The sequence below is a fragment of the Hyaena hyaena genome, unplaced genomic scaffold (assembly GCF_003009895.1).
Source record: "Hyaena hyaena isolate Hyena2069 unplaced genomic scaffold, ASM300989v1 scaffold_558, whole genome shotgun sequence".
In the NCBI taxonomy this organism is placed as follows: Eukaryota; Metazoa; Chordata; class Mammalia; order Carnivora; family Hyaenidae; genus Hyaena; species Hyaena hyaena.
The window spans coordinates 544,408-563,074 of NW_024081188.1; the positions used below are offsets into that span (position 1 = coordinate 544,408).

Genomic DNA, 18,667 nt, shown 5'->3' on the forward strand with positions numbered 1-18,667 from the left:
TCTCCCCCACTCATGCTCTGTCTCTCTCTGTCCCAAAAATAAACGTCAAAAAAAAAAAAGTTTCAAAAAAAACAACTCTTTTTAAGTGGGAAAGAAACAGATCTGTCAATAAAATATAATCCACACTTCTGTTAACAAACCATCTATTTTTACTGTACCGATGAGTTAAAGGTAGGACAACCATAAAGAGTTATTTTAATTTCCTATTCTGAAGCTATATTGTTAAATAAAACGTTACCTTGTTAGTTTACTGAGGCACTGCTCTTCAACAATTGAAGACATAGAATTATCGGGTACAGTTTTTTCTCCAACAATTCCTGATGGTCCAATTTCTGAATGGGCATCTTTTTTGGCCAAAATAGCCTCTTTGGTATCTACATAATCTTTTTTTGCTGAAACCTCCAGACATGTCAGAAACTCAGCCTTTTCCTTAAATTTAAGAAGAAACAGCTGATGTTACCATGGAAACAATCTCTATGATAATTTGTTTGGTGGCTGGGCCTAAAGCTCTAAGCTTGCACAGATAAACACACAACTTATGACTAGCTTCTTAATTTTTTAACATTGGAAAATAGCTCAATTTTTACAAAATTAGTTACAGTACAAAAGACAAAATTGTATTTTTTTAATAAATTCTCTCCTTCATGATCTTGTCAAAATAGAGTGACTGATAAAAAGAATCTCTTTCAAACTTACTTTCTGAAGAAGCTGGGTATCATGATCTCTTGGCTGCAGCAAAGTATCTTCCAACTTTCTTGCCTCACTCTGATCAGCTCTGTCTTTTTCTGTACCTGGGTTCTCCTTCTTACCATGTGCTCTTCCCAAATTCGGCTTCACTTTTTGGAATTGCCTTCTTATCAACTGTGCTGGACTAGGAACATACCTTTTAGGTTCATGTCTAGAATGAAGTACAAATCATGTTGAAAAACCAATATCAGAACTCCTTGTTGATATAATGGTTTCTATGTCAAATAATTTTGAACACAAGCCAATTCTATGCTCAAAGAACTATATGTAAATTGGTTTTAAAAGCAAGCATGTAAAATGAAACCACACACGATGTAAAGAACACAAAAACTTTTACAACTTGCATTTTCTGTATAATCTGGAGAACAGTTTTACAATGACAATGTTTTTTAACTTTCATTCATTGATTCTAATGTGTAGTGTCATGGTACTTTAAGTAATTTTCAGAGAAATAACCAAATACAAAAAAAAAAAAAAAAGCCAGTACTTGAACATGGACAAATGTATAATGGTTCTTTCCTTGGTGCTTCTGGTTTAAGACCAGCCTTGAAAGGCAGAGTCTATTCTCCCATCACAGGTCTATCAGCTCATGGAAAAAGATTTACTGAGAGCCAGACTCATAGGATCTCAATATAACCCTGTGTTATCTGCCAAATCAGAAAAAGACAAGGTTTTAACATTCAGTAGAGTACGTATAGCTCCCAAGACAACCCCTAAAGAGCTATCTTAGGTTTTCCTGGAAAATATTTTAATAACTAGTAAGGATCTATTCTGAACTGGGAAGTTTAAAATTAACATAAACCTGGATTTAAAAAGAAAACTAAGTATCTATCAGGAGTTCTCTGAAAGATCTGTATTAAAGACTAATTTTGAGTAATATTTATAATAAATTACCTAGAAGAAAAAGTAGTTAGATACATTTCTAAATGCTCCAACCCCACTAAGCTCTTTGGGCAGTGAAACATCTAGGAAGTTCACAAGATATTCTAACAGGGTTATAATGCTGGCTAAATACATTCCAAAGTAGACTAATGTATTCAGGAAAACACTGTATTTAACCTTAAGCTATTGACAGTCAAGTGTGATTTTATAAAGACAAGTAAGAATAAAATACATATATAAACCTAACATGCTACTCAAGAGAGACAGTGCTAACATGCTAATGTTTGAGAAACAGAGACAGAGCACAAGTGGGAGAGGGGCAGAGAGAGAAAGAAAGACACAGAATCCGAAACAGGCTCCAGGCTCCCAGCTCTCAGCACAGAGTCCAGTGTGGGGCTTGAACTCACAAACCATGAGATCATGACCTGAGCCGATGCCAGATGCTTAACCAACTGAGCCATTGAGGCTCCCCAAAAGAGATAATAACTTTAAACCTTTAAGATTATATGCTCTAAAGAAATTACCATTCATGATAAAGTGAACAGCTGGAATAAATTTCATAAATAGAAAAAGGTTTTTCAAAAACAGGGGGCTGTGGGCTAGAGTGTGGGTTTCCAAAAATGAAAATTAAAAGTTTGACTTCGCTCATTAAAAAACACAAAGGCTCAGCATACTATCTTTTGAAACATGTAAAGCTTCTTTCTTTATACAGAAAGGTCTGCCTATATACCTATAGGAATTTGCTCGTCTGAAAGTCATAAATCCTGAAAATTTAACTTTAAAAACTGATTTGGCAATGTTACTTTGAACAAGCCATTTATATCTTCTAGGTCTACCAAGTCAATTATAAATGAGAGCATTTGGAAACACTGATCTTGGGGCGCCTGGGTGGCTCAGTCGGTTGAGCATCCAACTTCGGCTCAGGTCATGGTCCCATGGTTTGTGGGTTCGAGCCCTGAGTCGGGCTCTATGCTGACAGCTAGCTCAGAGCCTGGAGCCTGTTTCGGATTCTGTGTCTCCCTCTCTCTCTGACCCTCTCCTGCTCACGCTGTCTCTCTCTCTGAGAAATAAATAAAATATTAAAAAAAAAAAAAAAAAAGGAAACACTGATCTTTAAGGTCACTAGTGTTTAAAGTTTCGCTTTGAGTAAAAATCAAATTCCTTAAAACAGTCCATAATCTGCCATTCCCCCGATTGTGCTTTATCTTTCTTACATCACTACTCTCTCCCTCTTTACCCATTTCAAAATGGCTCCCCTTGCTGTTCCTCAAACAAGCCAGGCACACTCTTGCCTGAAGTATTTTCAAGTTGCTGTTCCCTCTCCCCCAAGACATCCTCTGGACCTGCTCTTTCACTTCTTTTGAGTCTTCTCTTCAGCATTACCCTTGCAATAACACATTCTCTGATCATCACTAATCAAAAAGTAGTATCAGTAATAATAAGGCAGACTGCAAGTAATAAATAAAAAGTAGTGGTACTGAAATATCTTCACCTTTCTAGTGCTAACTCTTTTAAAAGATATTCTTACCATTTGGCTTAGAACATAGTTCTAAATACAGCATATATACTTCACTGTGCTTCCTATTTATGAATTTCAGTAAGTAGTATATAAACTTCCAAATATACAAAAAACTTAAGAATTTCTGTGTACTAATAAATCTAGTTTTAAAATAAAAAATAATGAAGTTCACCAAAATGGAGAAATTATAAATTAAGAGAGTATCAAGCATGCAATTCTTATACTATCTGAAAAAGCATATTTAAAATATTCTATTTTATAATTAACTATTATTTTAGCCTTTCACAAAATTTTCTCCATGTGAAGTTATCCAATCTTCATCTTTACAAAGTTTTATGCTTTTCTGATTAAAAGCAAACTCACCTCATCTTTTCATCTGTAACATTTATTTTGTTAATGTGAAGAGGGTCTACAAGAATCACGGGACTCTGGTTTTCATACATTCTACCCTCAGAAACTTTGGAGGGTTGAAACTTTGGAGGGTTCAACTTTGAAGTTGAAACATCTTCAACTTCAGTTCCAACTGGAAAATTTGGCTAAAATGGCAAAACAAGAGGGCTTTTTTAAACAAGTGAACATACCTCCTAAAATTGTTCAATCATTAAGAAAGGTACTGAGTTTTTCAAACAGAAGATCAAACTAGGTATGCAATGTTCATGTTTTGCTGCCCAAAACCAAAGTGCCTAATTCAGAGACAAAGTTTCAATTTTGTTATATTTACAAAATACTTTAAAAACTACAATAGTTATCTGTTGTGAACACCCTCGCCAAAAAAGATTTAATGGTTTTTTAAAAAACAACAACAACAACAGTCTTTAGGGATGCAGGGAGGTTCAAACAAGGATTATTATCACTTTAAATCAAGACTTTCCCTTAGTAGACCGAGAAAAAAAAGGACAAAAACAAAAAAACAAAAAAACCCCACAAAACGCAAGCTCTGTTAGAAAAGGGCATTACACTACTTAGATTCATAGCAAAACATTCGTCAATAAAAGAATGGTTAAACTTTAATTCCAACAGCAGGATGTCACACAGTAGTGAAAAACAATGTATCTCCATATTTCTTGACACAAAAAGTCAACATATTAAGTAAAAAGTAAGTCACAAAAACAGCACATACACAGTGATTTTATTATTAAAAAACCTTTTATTTTATTTTTAAGTAATCTCTACAACCACTGTGGAGCTAGAACTTACATCCCCTGATCAAGAGTCACAATCTCTACCAACTGAGCGAGCTAGGCACACTGATGATTTATTATTTATATTTATGTAAATATACACACATGCATGGAGATATACCCAGGGGGATATGTCAGAAGATTTTCAGTGGTTACGTCCGGGTGATAAGACTGCAATAGTCATTATGTTCTTTTATACTGGTTGAACATTTTCACAATGAACAGGTTCATTTATTAGGAAAAAATATATATCCATTTTCACTTAAAAAAAATCCAGAATAGGAAAGCTGGAACAGTACTAAGTATATGTTACATATTCACTGATTAGAGTGTCAGATGCCTATACTCTAAGTCAAACCTGAGCTGTCATTTTATATTTTAATACTCATTAAAAAGTTCAGTTTAATTACATAACAATAACTCACCACAGTCAAGAGTTTTTTAGTCTCATCTTTCTGTACTACTGTTCTTTCTTCCTCAATTACGCCTTTGGCTTCACCTTTGTCTATGTGCCTCTGTCCAGTCTTTCTTATGTTTGGTCTGGGTCTTTGAAGTCGGCCCCTTGCTGTTCTACCAGTTGGGATGACACTTTCCTTCGTTTCTTGCTGGAAGGTGTTTATATCATTAGCCCTAGAAAAAGACAGGGACAAAGAGGGAAGTGAACTGTAAAAAGATGAAAACTACTGTAAAAATACAAAATTTGAATCTCCTCTAATACACTATAAAACTTTTTGTAACATTAGACAAAAATCTAATTACTTTCTGATACTTACATCTTCTTTTATTAAAAAAAGTTATTTTAATTCTCACAAGGTAATGAACTTATATAAGGTACCCAGAAGACTGAAACTCACAGACAGAGAAAGTACAATGATAGTTGCCAGGGAATGGAAGAGGGGGGATGGAGAGTTCTTGCTAATGGGTAGAGAGTTTCATCACGGGAACATGAAAAAGTTCTAGAGAGAGATGTGACAAAGATTATAAAACAACGTGAATGTTCTTAATGTCATTAGATGATTTAAAAAATGATTAAAATGGTAAATGCTGTAAGTCTTCTACCACAGTTTTTAAGAAGATAATTAATATAAACCTTATACACATGTGCTTTTTAATATAATGCTTTGTATAAAACCTTAAGCGGCTAATAGTGAATATAATAAGCAGTCAAGCACTAAAAGGTGTAGAATTCAATGTGATTTTCTATTTTAGGCAGTCTGCCAAATGAAGAAAAATAAACCAAGTATTCTTGGTATTCACTTTGAAAATACATTAACATCTCAATAATAATGGAGAAATATGTGAAGGAATTCTATTTTAGATTTTTTTTCTTTTTAATATTTTAGATACTCAAAGAACTATCACTGTTTACCCCATAGAAACAACGAATTCCTTTTCCTGGGCTTGCACAGGCTGAGACTCCTCTTGAGGACCATAAGAACTTGAGGATGAAAGGTCTTTTTCAGCCTGTATACATGGTAACATCACAACCTCCTCCTGCCTGTAACCTGATTTGTCTTTTTCTCCTGATGTGATTAGGGAAGCAACATCCTAGAAGGCAGACAAAAAAAATTTCATCAAGGACATGGTAAAAGTATAGGGAAATATGAACTTCCATACACTACTAAACAAAATAAATTGGTCAAGTTTCTGCAGAGAAAACACTATCTACCAAAAATTTTAATTCCCAGAAATTGTACTTCTAAAAACGTATAAAAATATTCAAGTAAGTACCTAGAAAATTATGTACAAGGACATTTACTATAGCAATTTAAGAGCCCCCCCCAGAAAAGCAAGAAAACAAATAACTGGAAATAAGACAAGTCTATCAGTAGGGTATTGAATAAATAAATTACAATTTGTTTAAAATGCAACAGTAAAGAGCCATTTAGAAGATAAATTTCTAAACTGAGATCCAAAAATATGTTTACAATACTGCGTTAAGTGAAAAAATGAGAAGGCTAGCTAATGCCATTTTTGCAAACAATGAAAATACCCACACATTTGATTATTTGTATAAGTATCTATATAGCAAAGACTAGTTGGATGTATTCAAAACAGCTACCTGATTAACTTGGGAGAAATGGAATATTATAAAGGACTCTCAGTTTTTAGATTACATATCTTCTCAATTTGAAATTTTTATAATCAGATAAAATAATCAATAAAAAAGATACACCTTTTAAAAATATAAGATCAGGAAGAAAAAGTACAAATTCTTAAACACAGTAAGAACTAAGCTATTTTAAAAGATAAAAGAATTTTAATTCAAAAAAGCACTTTTTGTCATTTTATTTTACTCTTTTTTTTCTTTTAATGTTTGTTTGTTTTTGAGAAAGAGAGACAGAGCATGCATGGGAGCAGAACAGAGAGAGAGGGAGACACAGAATCCAAAGTAGGCCCAGGCTCTGAGATGTCAGCACACAGCTTCAGCCGCTTAACCGACCGAGCCACCTAGGCACACTAGTCATTTTATTTTTTTTTATCAGCTGGTTTTTTTTTTATTAATTATTGAAGTATAGGTGATGTACAATGTTACTAGTCTTAAATGTACAACACAGTGACTCAACAACTCCATACACTGCTCGACATTCACCCGGACAGGTGTAGTCACTACATTAACTATATTCCTTATGCTGTACTTTTTATCTCTGTGACCCACTTATGACTGAAAGTGTACCTCTTAAAACATTTTACGTAAGCTCCACACCCACCGTGGGGTTCAAACTTACAGCCTCAAGAGTCACATGGTCTACCAACTGAGCCAGCCAGGTGCCCCAGAAAGTTTGTACCTCTTAATCCTCTTTTCCTATGTCACCGATCTCCCTAACTCCTTCTCTTTTGGCAGCCACCAGAGTTTGTTCTGTCTTTATGAGTCTGTTTCTGTTTTCTAGAATCCACATATAAGTGAAACTATATGGTATTTGTCTTTCTCTGTCTGACTTAGTTCTCTTAGCATGGTATTTCACCTGGCAAAATGGACTTGTAGGTCCACCCATGTTATTGTAAATGGCAAGTAATATTCCATTGTGGATTTATATATATAACATATCTTCTTTATCCATTCATCTATTGATGGATACTTTGGTTGCTTTCATATCTTGTCTATTGTAAATAATGCCATGAAAAACACACGGGTGCATGTACCTTTTGGAATTAGAGCTTTCATTTTCTTTGGGTAAATAACCACTACTAGAATTAGTGAATCACATGGTAATTCGATTTTTATTTTTTGAGGAACCTCCAGACTGTTTTCCACACTAGCTGTACCAATTTACATTCCCACCAACAGTGTACAAGGGTTCCTTTCCCTCCATATCCTTGCCAATGTTTGTTATTTCTGGTCTTTTTGATACTAGTTATTCTGACTGGTATGAGGTGATACCTCATTGTGGTTTTGATTTGCATTTTCTTGATGATCAGTGATGGTGATGATCTTTTCATGTACCTGTTGCCATCTGTATGGCCAAAAAAAGTACTTTTATGTTTGGAACACTCAACTAATGAGTGTTGACATTTCATTGCAAAGTTTCTGATGTTATATCACATAATCTTACTTTGTTATGGACCAAGTTAACAAGGTAAATTAAGTATCTCCTTTAACCCCTAACAAGCTTTTAACTTTGTATTTCACCCTTCACAAGAGAATGAAATAAGGAATGACTATCAATCTCATTTTTCCTATGAAGAAATGAGCTGCATAATTTGGCTATGGTCATATAATGAATGAAGGTCAGAACTTGGGAGCCCAATCCCCTTAAATTCCTTTCCATGACACACTTGCCCATCATGACAAACTCCAGATTCTCACAAAAAAACCCATGCAATAATGAGGCATATTAAGTACAGCAAGGCTAATATCACATGCAACAGAAATTGCAGGGAAAAATATTTGTGAAATGTTAATCCCAGTTGCTTTACTTCAGTAACTGTAACAGCTAAAACAAAACCCCTCCACCTTACACAGCACTCACATGTTGAGAAGGGAGAGTGTTCATCTGTTCACTGCTCTGCTGTGACATAACAGTCTCAGCTTTATCCGTTTCCAATTTCTTCCCAGGTAGAGATTTTCCTGCTTCTGTAGTCTCTCTCTTTAAAGTTGCTCTTGCTAAGTTTGGTTTTGGTCTTTTGAATCGACTTCTCACATAGGGTGCTGGCTTAACTTCAAATGGCTTCTGTTCTTGAGGAAGAGATTGCCTTTTGGAATAAGGATTATCAAACTTTAGAATGAAGTGAAGGGGCAATGAGAGCAGAGTCTTAGGACAACTTTAGAAACTGGCAGTAAAATTAATTCCAGTTCTTAACAGGAACACAAATAGAACTATTTGGTAGATCTTGAAAAATAGGAGGCGTACAGTCTAGGTATAAGCCTATGAATACAGGGTGCCTGGGTGGCTTAGTCGGTTAAGCATCTGACTTCCACTCAGGTCATGATCTCACGGTTCATGGGTTCAGACCCCACGTCGGGCTCTGTGCTGACAGCTAGCTCACAGCCTGGAACCTGCTTCAGATTCTGTATCTCCCTCTCTCTCTGACCCTCCCCTGCTCATGCTGTCTCTCTCTCAGAAATAAAACATTTAATACCATATGTTTGCACGTATAGGAGGATTAGGAGGAACTTGACGGAGGAACAAGGGGGAGAAGAAGGGGGGAAATGGTGGGGGAAAGAGAGAGAGGCAAACCATGAGAGACTCTTGAATGCTGACAAAAACTGGTGACTGATGGATGTGGGGGGGGAGGGGGGATGGGCATGGAGGAGGACACTTGTGGGGATGAGTACTGAGTGTTATGTGGAAACTAATTTGACAATAAACTATTTGTAAAAAACAAAAACAAAAAAAACCTTGATTTTGTAATNAATGCTGACAAAAACTGAGGACTGATGGATGTGGGGGGGAGGGGGGGATGGGCATGGAGGAGGACACTTGTGGGGATGAGCACTGAGTGTTATGTGGAAACTAATTTGACAATAAACTATTTGTAAAAAAAATAATAATAATAAAGGGGTATTTTAGTCACACACACACACACACACACAAAAGAAATAAAACATTAAAAAAAATTTTTTTTTAAAAAGCCTATGAATGCCATCTTGGTACAGAAGAAACACAGGTAGGCTGCCACACCCCTACTGACTTAGGAATATTTGTTCGTACGATTCTGATGTTAGTAATTCTCTAAATCTACTATCACTATCACCTCAAAATTCACCTCCAGTCATCCCAAAACTAGCTTAAAATCTGTAACACTACACTACCGATGATATGGGGTTTTCTTAAATTTTTTTAATGTTTTATTTATTTCTGAGAGAGAGAGAGAGAGAGACAGCGTGAGCAGTGGAGGTCAGAGAGAGAGGAAGATACAGAATCCGAAACAGGCTCCAGGCTCTGAGCAAGCTGTCAGCACAGAGACCGATGCGGGGCTCGAACCTACAAACCATGAGATCATGACTTGAGCTGAAGTTGGCTGCTTAACCGACTGAGCCACCCAGGCGCCCCCAGATGATATGTTTTAAAACCTTTGTTTCACAGAATCTGAAAATTCTTTAGAAATTTAGAAACTTTTTCTTTAAAAGCACACAGACCAATACATTTGTACCTTAAATTAGTATCTGAAAACTGCTCTGAAACATCTGGAGATTGCATCCCCTGGTCTTCTGTTTTATCAGGTTCCAAAGTCTGCAAGGAAGTCTTCGAACTACCCAAGTGACCTGATAGTTCCTTTTCAGAATTTCTTTTTTCTTCCTCAGGGGTGTGGACCATGGAAAGTACTTCACTGCCAATGTTCTGGAGGAATGATCAAAGGAAATCATCCATGGTAAATCAACACGAGCAGAAAATGTCACAAAAACATGAACCTCAAGTAACAGGAAACTTATTATTTTTAAAGGTTTAAGTGACCTCTACACCTACAATCTGGGGCTCAAACTCAGAACCCCAAGATCAAGAGTTGCACACTCAACCAACTGAGCCAGATGGGTATCCCAACTACAAACTTTTAATAGAAGGAAATTTTTATTTTTTATTTTTTATTTTTATTTTTTTTTAAATTTTTTAATGTTTTATTTATTTCTAGGAGAGAGAGAGAGAGACAGCGTGAGCAGGGGAGGGTCAGAGAGAGAGGGAGTCACAGACTGAAACAGGCTCCAGGCTCTGAGCTGGCAGTCAGCACAGAGCCCGACGCGGGGCTTGAACCCACGAACCGCAAGATCATGACCTAAGCAAAAGTCGGACGCTTAACTAAGCCACCCAGGCGCCCCAATAGAAGGAAATTTTTAAAGTAGACTAGGTCAGGAAATAAAAACTGAGAAAGGTGTGGCCAAAGAAATAATTCCAATGTATATTCATTCTAGAGTTAGCATAAATTCAGTCCAATTCCCTATATTCCTTTTATGTAAAAGAATAACATCAGGGGTGCCTGGTGGCCCAGCCAGTTAAGCGTCTGACTTTGGCTCAGGTCATGATCTCACTGCTTATCAGTTCGAACCCTGTGTCAGGCTCTGTGCTAACAGCTCAGAGCCTGCAGTGTCCTTCAGATTCTGCCCTCATCTCTCTGCCCCTCCCCTGTTCCTGCTCTATCCCCCCCTCTCTCTCAAATATAAAATAAAAGCATAAAAAAAAACTTTTTTAAATAAAAGAATAACTGCGGGGCACCTGAGTAGCTCAGGTGGTTAAACATCTGACTGTGATTGCGCCTCAGGTGATGATCTCAAGGTTTGGGGGATTGAGCCTGACTCAGACTCTGCACTGACAGCTCAGGGCCTGCTAGGGATTCTCTCTGCCCCTCCCCAACTCTGAGGCCTACTTCCCACCGTGTTTTGCTATCAAAACTCTCCACACAGAGACTGTGTGTTTTTTGTTTGCCCTGGCCCTGTCTGCCCCTCTCCCCCCATTTATAGGCATAAAATATAGTCTGCCTGCCTCCCCTTCTCTCCCACCTTTTTGTTACATTGGTATAAAAAATGTAAAACAAAAAAAGTTTATGAACTAACTGTGGTGTGTAAAAGAGAGAAGAAAAACTAAATCTGAGTCCATGTGTGTTTGGGAGTTGCTTGGGGTTGGGGCTGGGTGGGACAGGGGACAGCTCTGGGAGAAAGTGAGTGGCTCTCAGCGTTGTCCTGCACAGACTGGCCCCTGTCCTACAAGACCACATAGGGGAAGTGCAGGTGTGGGGCCTGCGGACCAGCTACTCTGGACAGGTGCTTTTCTGTTAATTTTTATGGAATGCAAAAGGAGTTTTTGCTATATTTTGTTTTTTTGTAAAGCTTTAAAAAAAATCTTCGTCTTATAGTTGAGCTTCCATACTTAAAAAAAAAACAAAAAAATAAATAAAAAACTAGCCTCTCTCTCAAAATAAATTACCTTAAAAACATTTTTTTATAAAAACTAAAAGTACCTTCTAATTGACGGTAAGAATGGTAACTTCTCCACAATTAAATCTTTTTCAAGTTATTTTTTTTTTAAGATATATAGTTTCTTTAAGGTTCTAAAACAGAATTTAGGAGTAGGGAAGACTTTAAGCTTTCAGAGAGTTTACATTTTGAAGGATTTAAGAGCAATAATCACAGTTTTTATTGTGATAATTTTTCTCTGAAACAGTACTCAAAAATTTTTTCTAAAGAACAGAAAAATACATACGTTGATATCCAGTGAAGGCACAGTGCTGCAGCCACCACTACTGCTCTGCATTAAATCTGTCTCCGTTTGTCTTGAGGTCCTGATCTCCTCTGCTCCATGTTCCCTTAGAGAAATGTCCATTTCTCCAGGTTTTTCCAAATCTGCAACCATTTCCTCAGTAGCACTAATTCCTGATCTGCTTTTCCTCAAGGAAATTTCTCGTCCAGTTTCTTTCAAATCTGCCTCTGTTTCTTCAAGAGCAGTTGTCTTTTCTAATATGTTTTCCATCAGGGAAAGCTCTCTTTCTCCAGTTTCTTTCAAATCAATCTTACTTTCCCCTAAGGCACTGATCTCCACTGGTACCTTTTCCCTCAGGGAAGTTTCTTTTCCAGTTTCTTTACAATCTGTCTCCATTTCACCTAGAGTCTTGACCTGTAAGGGCTTTCCATGTGTGTCTATTTCTCTTCCCTCAGTTTCTTCCACATAGGTCTCTCTCTCCTTAGTGGCATCAATCACCTTTGGTATATTATCCTTTACATAAATCTCTCTTCCATTTTCTTCCAAACCTATTCCTACTTCATCTGTATTGTTGACCTCCTCTGGGGCATCTTCCTGTAGGGATATTTCTCTTCTTCCAGTTTCTTCCAAATCTGTCATTCTTTCCTCAGTGACATTAGACACCTCTGATACAGTGTCCCTTAGGGAAACCTCTCTCCCAGGTTCTTCCAAATCAGTCACTCTTTCCTCAGTGACATCGGTCATCTCTGATACACTGTCTCTTGGGGAAACCTCTCTTCCAGTTTCTTCCAAGTCTGTCATTCTTTCCTCAGCGACATCAGATACTGCTGATATAGTCTCCCTTAGGGAAACCTCTCTTCCAGTTTCTTCCAAGTCTGTCTCTCTTTCCTCAGTGACATCAGCCATCTCTGATATATTCTCCCTTGGGGAAACCTCTCCTCTGGTTTCTTTCAAATCTGTCTCCATTTCTACAGTGCTGTCAATCGTTTCTGATATCTTCTCTATCGGAGAGACTTCTTTTCTCCGAGTTTTTTTAAAATATGGCTCCGTTTCCTTAGTATTATTAGCCTCCACTGATATCTTGTCCCTTGGTAAGGTTTCTTCCACTCTCCTAATTTCTCCCAAAGCTGGTGTGAATTGTCCAGAGGCATCAATCTCCTCTGATGTCTCTTCCTTTGAGAAAACTTCTCTTCTTCTAGCTCCTCTTTCTATATTTGGCTTTGGTATCTGAAATCGAGTCTTCAAAACTGGGACTTTATCATTCTCTTGAATACTTAAAAAAAAAGGACACAAAATCAAAATTTAAACCATACTGCCAACTGAAGAGAGGATGGCTGAGAAAGTACTACTGAAACACCAGGAGTTCTCAAATTAAAAAAAATAAAATAAAATATTAAAGAAGAATCTCTGGGTAAAACTTAAAAATTAAAGGAGGAGGAAAAACCGTGTTTTGAAATTATACATTTTTAAAATAAATATATCTACTCATATAGAGATACAGAGAATCTATCAATAAGGTCAATAAGATGAGGAGCCAACTGGCCCTGAACAGTCTCTTTCTAATTGTTATCTACACCATCCAGAGTCTCCAGTTCCCTACACTGGATCTAGGAAAACTGGTGTCTGCTATTCCTACCTCTTTGCCCCTACTATCCTTTATACAGATATATGCCTTGCCATAAGAGTTAAGCAACACATTTATATGGCCAGATCTGACCAGCTTCTCATACAGCTACATGCAAGTATCATATGAACAAATACAGGGAAAGGTCACACTTTAAACATACAGATTGATAAAATACTAGTAATAGTTGAAACTAGATAGTAGATACATGGGAGTCCATTAATCTGTTCTTACTACTTTTGTGTACATTGAATATTTCCAAAGGGAAAACATTTTCTAAAGTATACTAGCAATTTCATTGATTTTGCTTGGTACCTTCCAGAAGGGAAAAAAAGCAGTGGCTAGGAGAATTATAGGCTTCTACATATGGGTTTTACATAAAACCCATGAGGCTATATGTGGCTCAGTCTAATCCCAAAGAAACAAATATAAGAAAATAAGTTCCATTTCATATTTGGACATACATTTTTAATGTAATATGCATGTTAAGTGATACTGCCAATCATGTTAACTCTAATTTATGAGTAAACAATTCATCAAATCACCAATAACTAAGAAAATGACATGAAAACTATGACATGAATTGTCATGAAAGGTTATATTTGTAAATATTAAGCAATTTGATACACAGATTACAAATCAGTCTCATTTGCTTTTGTTTTTAAAAACTGATTAAACATTTCTAAAACTTTTTTTAAAAAAATTCAAAGATTCCATAACCAGTAAGATGATACTTACCCTAGACATTCATTAACATTCATTTGAAAAATATTATCTTCTTTCTCAGGCTGTGATGTGATGTCTTCAAACTCAAAATTTTTACATGACTGATCTTCTACCTGTTCAGGACTCTTAATAACAAAATATTTTAAAGGGTTCACAATGTAACACCTACCTAAGAAAAACTGCACTGAAAATTTTGTCTGATTTGAGTACAAGGAGAATGGTAAACATTTCAAAATTATAAAATGATATTAAAGGGACAGTTTTTAATGTTTTTTTCTTTAGATAGCTTAAAAACCTTCATAAGCTACACCTTCTAGCTCATCTCAAAGCCCCCATTCTTTTCCTCTTAATTAGAAAGCAAGTTACTGCAATTCAGTCTCCTTTGTTAGAATTACTCCTTGGGATCGATGTCCTGATTATTATTATTACAGTACAGACCTTGAGATTTATAACAAAAGAAATTCAAATCTCAAACTAGGATCTTAACTCTTACACTCATCACAAAAACTAGTTACTGTATAAATAACTCAAAATTAATAATTTTTTGTTCTTGGTATTATATTTTAGTAGGAAGCTTTTGATATTTTACTCTGCTTAAGTCAGAGTTAAAAATTCACATACCTAGTCATATTTTCAAAAAGGAAGTACAATTCAAACACCTGAGTGATGGGGGGAGGCAAGTCAAATATGCTCCATTACGTAAATGCTCAAAATCTGGATTGCGGAAAATTAAATAAGGCTTTACATGTAACAAAGTTGCTAGCTCTGAGATTTTGACTTTAATTTAATAAAGAATGTATCCAACTGTATAGTCTTATGATTTGGCAGGGGGAGGCTTAAAAACTTGTTTAACAAAAAAATTGCAAAGAATCTGAGTACTTACATCTCTAGCAATACAGGATTCACTTTCATTCTTCTTTACATTGGCCCCAATTTTTTCCTGTGATGTAAAAATTTCTTTTCTTTCAGCAGCTTTACCGATATTTGGCTTTGGCCTTTGCAGTCGGCCCCTCATTAGTCGTGCTGGTCTTAAAGTCTTTGTTTGATCGTCATCCTGAACACCAATTTTTTCACTCAAACTAGAACAACTACAAAAGAATAAAATTATGGCTATTCTGAAGTCACATATTTGTTTTCAGTATTCCCTTCTCCCAGGTATAAATAAGTAAACCATCTGGAATATAAAATAATTACAAGTATCCTTGAGAACATCCTCAAAGACACTCCTTAACGCTTTAGAACAGACATAATCTTGGAAGCCTGACTATAAAAAACATGTCATCATAAAACTGGAAAAATCTACACCTGACAGACATGTAATTCCCCACTAAGAATACTAATTTGTAGGGACTCCTGGATGGTCAGTAGGTTACATGTTCAACTCTTAATTTCACCTCAGGTAGTAATACCACACTTTGTAGGATTGAGTCCCACATGAGCTAAGCACTAACAGTGTGGATCCTGCTTGGGGTTCTTACCCTCTCTCTCTGGCCCTCCCCAGCTCACACACACAGAAGTGTGCACTCTCTCTCTCTCTCAAAAATAAACAACAACAACAAAACACTAGTTTGTATGTAATGTACACTTCCAGGGCACTGGATACAGATTATGGCATAAATGTACAGTCCAGAATATAATCCTTCAGATGCATATTGGAGCAAGGCCTACTCTGAATCTTCATTCCAAGTTAAATATTCTCCTTTGAAACCTCCTGCTATAAATAAAATTATCGAGAAACATGCATATTAACCATTAATTCATCTATCAAGACTTGGTTAAAATCTTGTTAATAAGCTGAGGAAGAAATGTAATTGCTAACTCAATGGATCTTTATCATAATTTATTTCTCCAGTAGCACAAAGAACACTATTAAAATGTTTTAACACACCTATAATTAAGAAGACTTAAGCATAATAAATGAAAATAAAATTCAGACATTATACAGTACAGATGTTATTACAGTCACTCCTATAAGCTACTAATTTTATTCTACTTCCTAAATACTCACTTAGACACAGTCTCAGCTTCTGGGTTCACTTTCTCTGTTTTCTCCATTCCAGCAATGTCAGATGTATTCAGTTTATCCTTTTCCATTTGATTCTATGAATTCAATTTTTTTACATTTTATTGGCAACATAAAAAAAACTCCAAACATTGTAATTAATGGACATTAAAACAGTGAAATATCATTGTTTATTCTTCTAATTATAAGAGTTTTAAAAAACATAGACACAGCTAAGATTATTATAAAATATCTATTTCCATGTATTAGTGACAGAGCCTTTTCCCAGTATGAAATCAAGGGCCTTAAAAATGTTCATAGTCTTCGACTTGGTAATACCATTTCTAAAACTCTATTTTAAGAAAATATTTACACAAATTATAAGAACGTTCACAAGAACATTATATAAAAATGCCAAACACCATACACAGAAAAAATATCCAATAATGAGTAAATGGTTAAATAAATTCAGTTGTAACCATTGATAGATAATTATGAAGTCACTGAAGACCATATCTTCAAAAGACATCTAATAAAAGAAAATTTATTTATGAAATATTAGGTTCCAAAGGATAAAAAACAATTAATTCTAACACACGGCGCACCTGGGTTGGCTCAGTCTTTTAAGCATCTTAAGTCTTAATTTCACCTCAGGTCACAATCTCATGCTTTATGGGACCAAGCCCTGTGTGCTTGGGATGCTCTTTCTCCCTCTCTCTGTCCCTCCCCTGTTAACACACGTGCATGTGCACGTGCATACTCTCTCTCAGAAGGAAAGGAAGGAAGGAAGGAAGAAAAGGTGGAAGGATATACGCTAAAAGGTTAGTTCCATCAGGATAATGAAATCACAAGTAATTTAATTTTTACCTGAATCTGTTTTTCCCACTTTTCTCATATTTTAAAAGATTATAAAAATATAATCTGTATTCTAAAAAGTAGAATTTTAAAAATTTAAAAATTAAAAAATAAATAAATAAAAATAAAAAGTATAATAAAAAAGATATTTCACATGACAGGGAAAAATGCTGACATTTCAAAAACTTTTTTTAATGTTTTATTTATTTCTGAGAGAGAGAGAGAGAGAGAGAGAGAGAGAGAGAAAGACAGCGTGAGCAGGGGAGGGTCAGAGAGAGGGAGACAGAGAATCTGAAACAGGCTACAGGCACTGAGCTAGCTGTCAGCACAGAGCCTGACGCGGGGCTTGAACCCATGAACCGTGAGATCATGACCTGAGCCGAAGCTGGAAGCTTAACCAACTGAGCCACCCAGGCACCTCTGACTGACATTTCAAAATGTATTTTAGCAAATACAAGAAATTTATAACAAGATAATGATGGCAGGGATGAGAAAAGGAACATGCATTTAATGCTTAGAACAATGTATACAGATTCTTTTTCTTTCTTTTACTGTCATTTGACAAAAGTTTAAAATACTTTGACCCATTAATCCCACCTCCTCTAGAAAATTATCTTCTATTTCTTTATAGAGTCCTATTTACGGGTCACCTGGGTGGCCCAGTTGGCTAAGCGTCCCAACTCCTAATCTCAGCTCAGGTCTTGATCTCCGGGTTATGAGTTCAAGCACCATACTGGGCTCCACGCTGGGCATGGAGCCTACTTATAAAAACAAAAAAAGAAAGTCCTATTTATAAAATTGTTTGCTTTTATTTATGAAAGTTTAAAAAAATGGAAGCAATTTAAATGTCAACCATTAAAAAAATGCATAGTAAACTACTAATAGGTTAACTTAATGCCGCTACTAAAAAGATTGACCCCAAGAAAATTGTTAATGAACAGTTTCAGAGAATAAAGTTTTAAATATTATGTATGTTATGATTAAAACTAGAGAAATGTTGGGCACCTGGGTGACTCAGTCAGATAAGTGTCGGACTCTTGATTTAGGCTCAGGTCATGATCTCAGAGTTCATGAGTTCGAGCCCCATGTCAATGCACAGCGCGCTTGGGGTTCTCTTTCTCTTCCTCTCTCTCTGCTCTCCCCTACTTTTGCTTTCTCTCTCTCTCTCTCTCTCTCAAAATAAATAAATTTTTTAAAAAACATTTTAAAAAAAACCCTCTGTTTAGGGGTGCCCAGGTGGCTCAGTTGGTTAAGCGTCCGACTCGTAATTTCAGCTCAGGTCATGATCTCAGTCTCTACAGTTCAAGCGCTGCATTGGGCCCTGTGCTGACAGTGCAGAGCCTGCATGCAAGGATTCTCCCTCTCTCTCTCTGCCCCTCCCCCGTTCACCCTGTCTCCACCTCTCTCAAAATACATAAATCAAACTTTAAAATATATATATATACAGCAACGTTTATACATATAAAAAGAGAGACAAAGTTTATGAAAGAGGAATATGTC

General features: G+C 36.1%; 1 protein-coding gene across 4 annotated transcripts in view; it reads right to left on the minus strand.

The window, feature by feature from the left end:
* The window catches only part of BDP1 (B double prime 1, subunit of RNA polymerase III transcription initiation factor IIIB), a 95,363-nt gene that overhangs the window by 43,941 nt on the left and 32,755 nt on the right, over positions 1–18,667 (minus strand). For 2 of the 4 annotated variants that reach the window (XM_039256066.1, XM_039256068.1), the window contains exons 14-25: positions 16,319–16,410; positions 15,194–15,398; positions 14,323–14,435; positions 11,964–13,233; positions 9,925–10,112; positions 8,301–8,523; positions 5,699–5,877; positions 4,755–4,959; positions 3,650–3,684; positions 3,512–3,616; positions 697–898; positions 239–429 (exon numbers count right to left, since the gene is read on the minus strand). In XM_039256066.1, coding sequence (XP_039111997.1) covers positions 239–429; positions 697–898; positions 3,512–3,616; positions 3,650–3,684; positions 4,755–4,959; positions 5,699–5,877; positions 8,301–8,523; positions 9,925–10,112; positions 11,964–13,233; positions 14,323–14,435; positions 15,194–15,398; positions 16,319–16,410 — 3,008 coding nt within the window. Of the gene's footprint in view, positions 1–238; positions 430–696; positions 899–3,511; positions 3,685–4,754; positions 4,960–5,698; positions 5,878–8,300; positions 8,524–9,924; positions 10,113–11,963; positions 13,234–14,322; positions 14,436–15,193; positions 15,399–16,318; positions 16,411–18,667 lie in introns of all 4 variants that reach the window. The other 2 variants (XM_039256067.1, XM_039256065.1) reach the window with 1 other exon arrangement.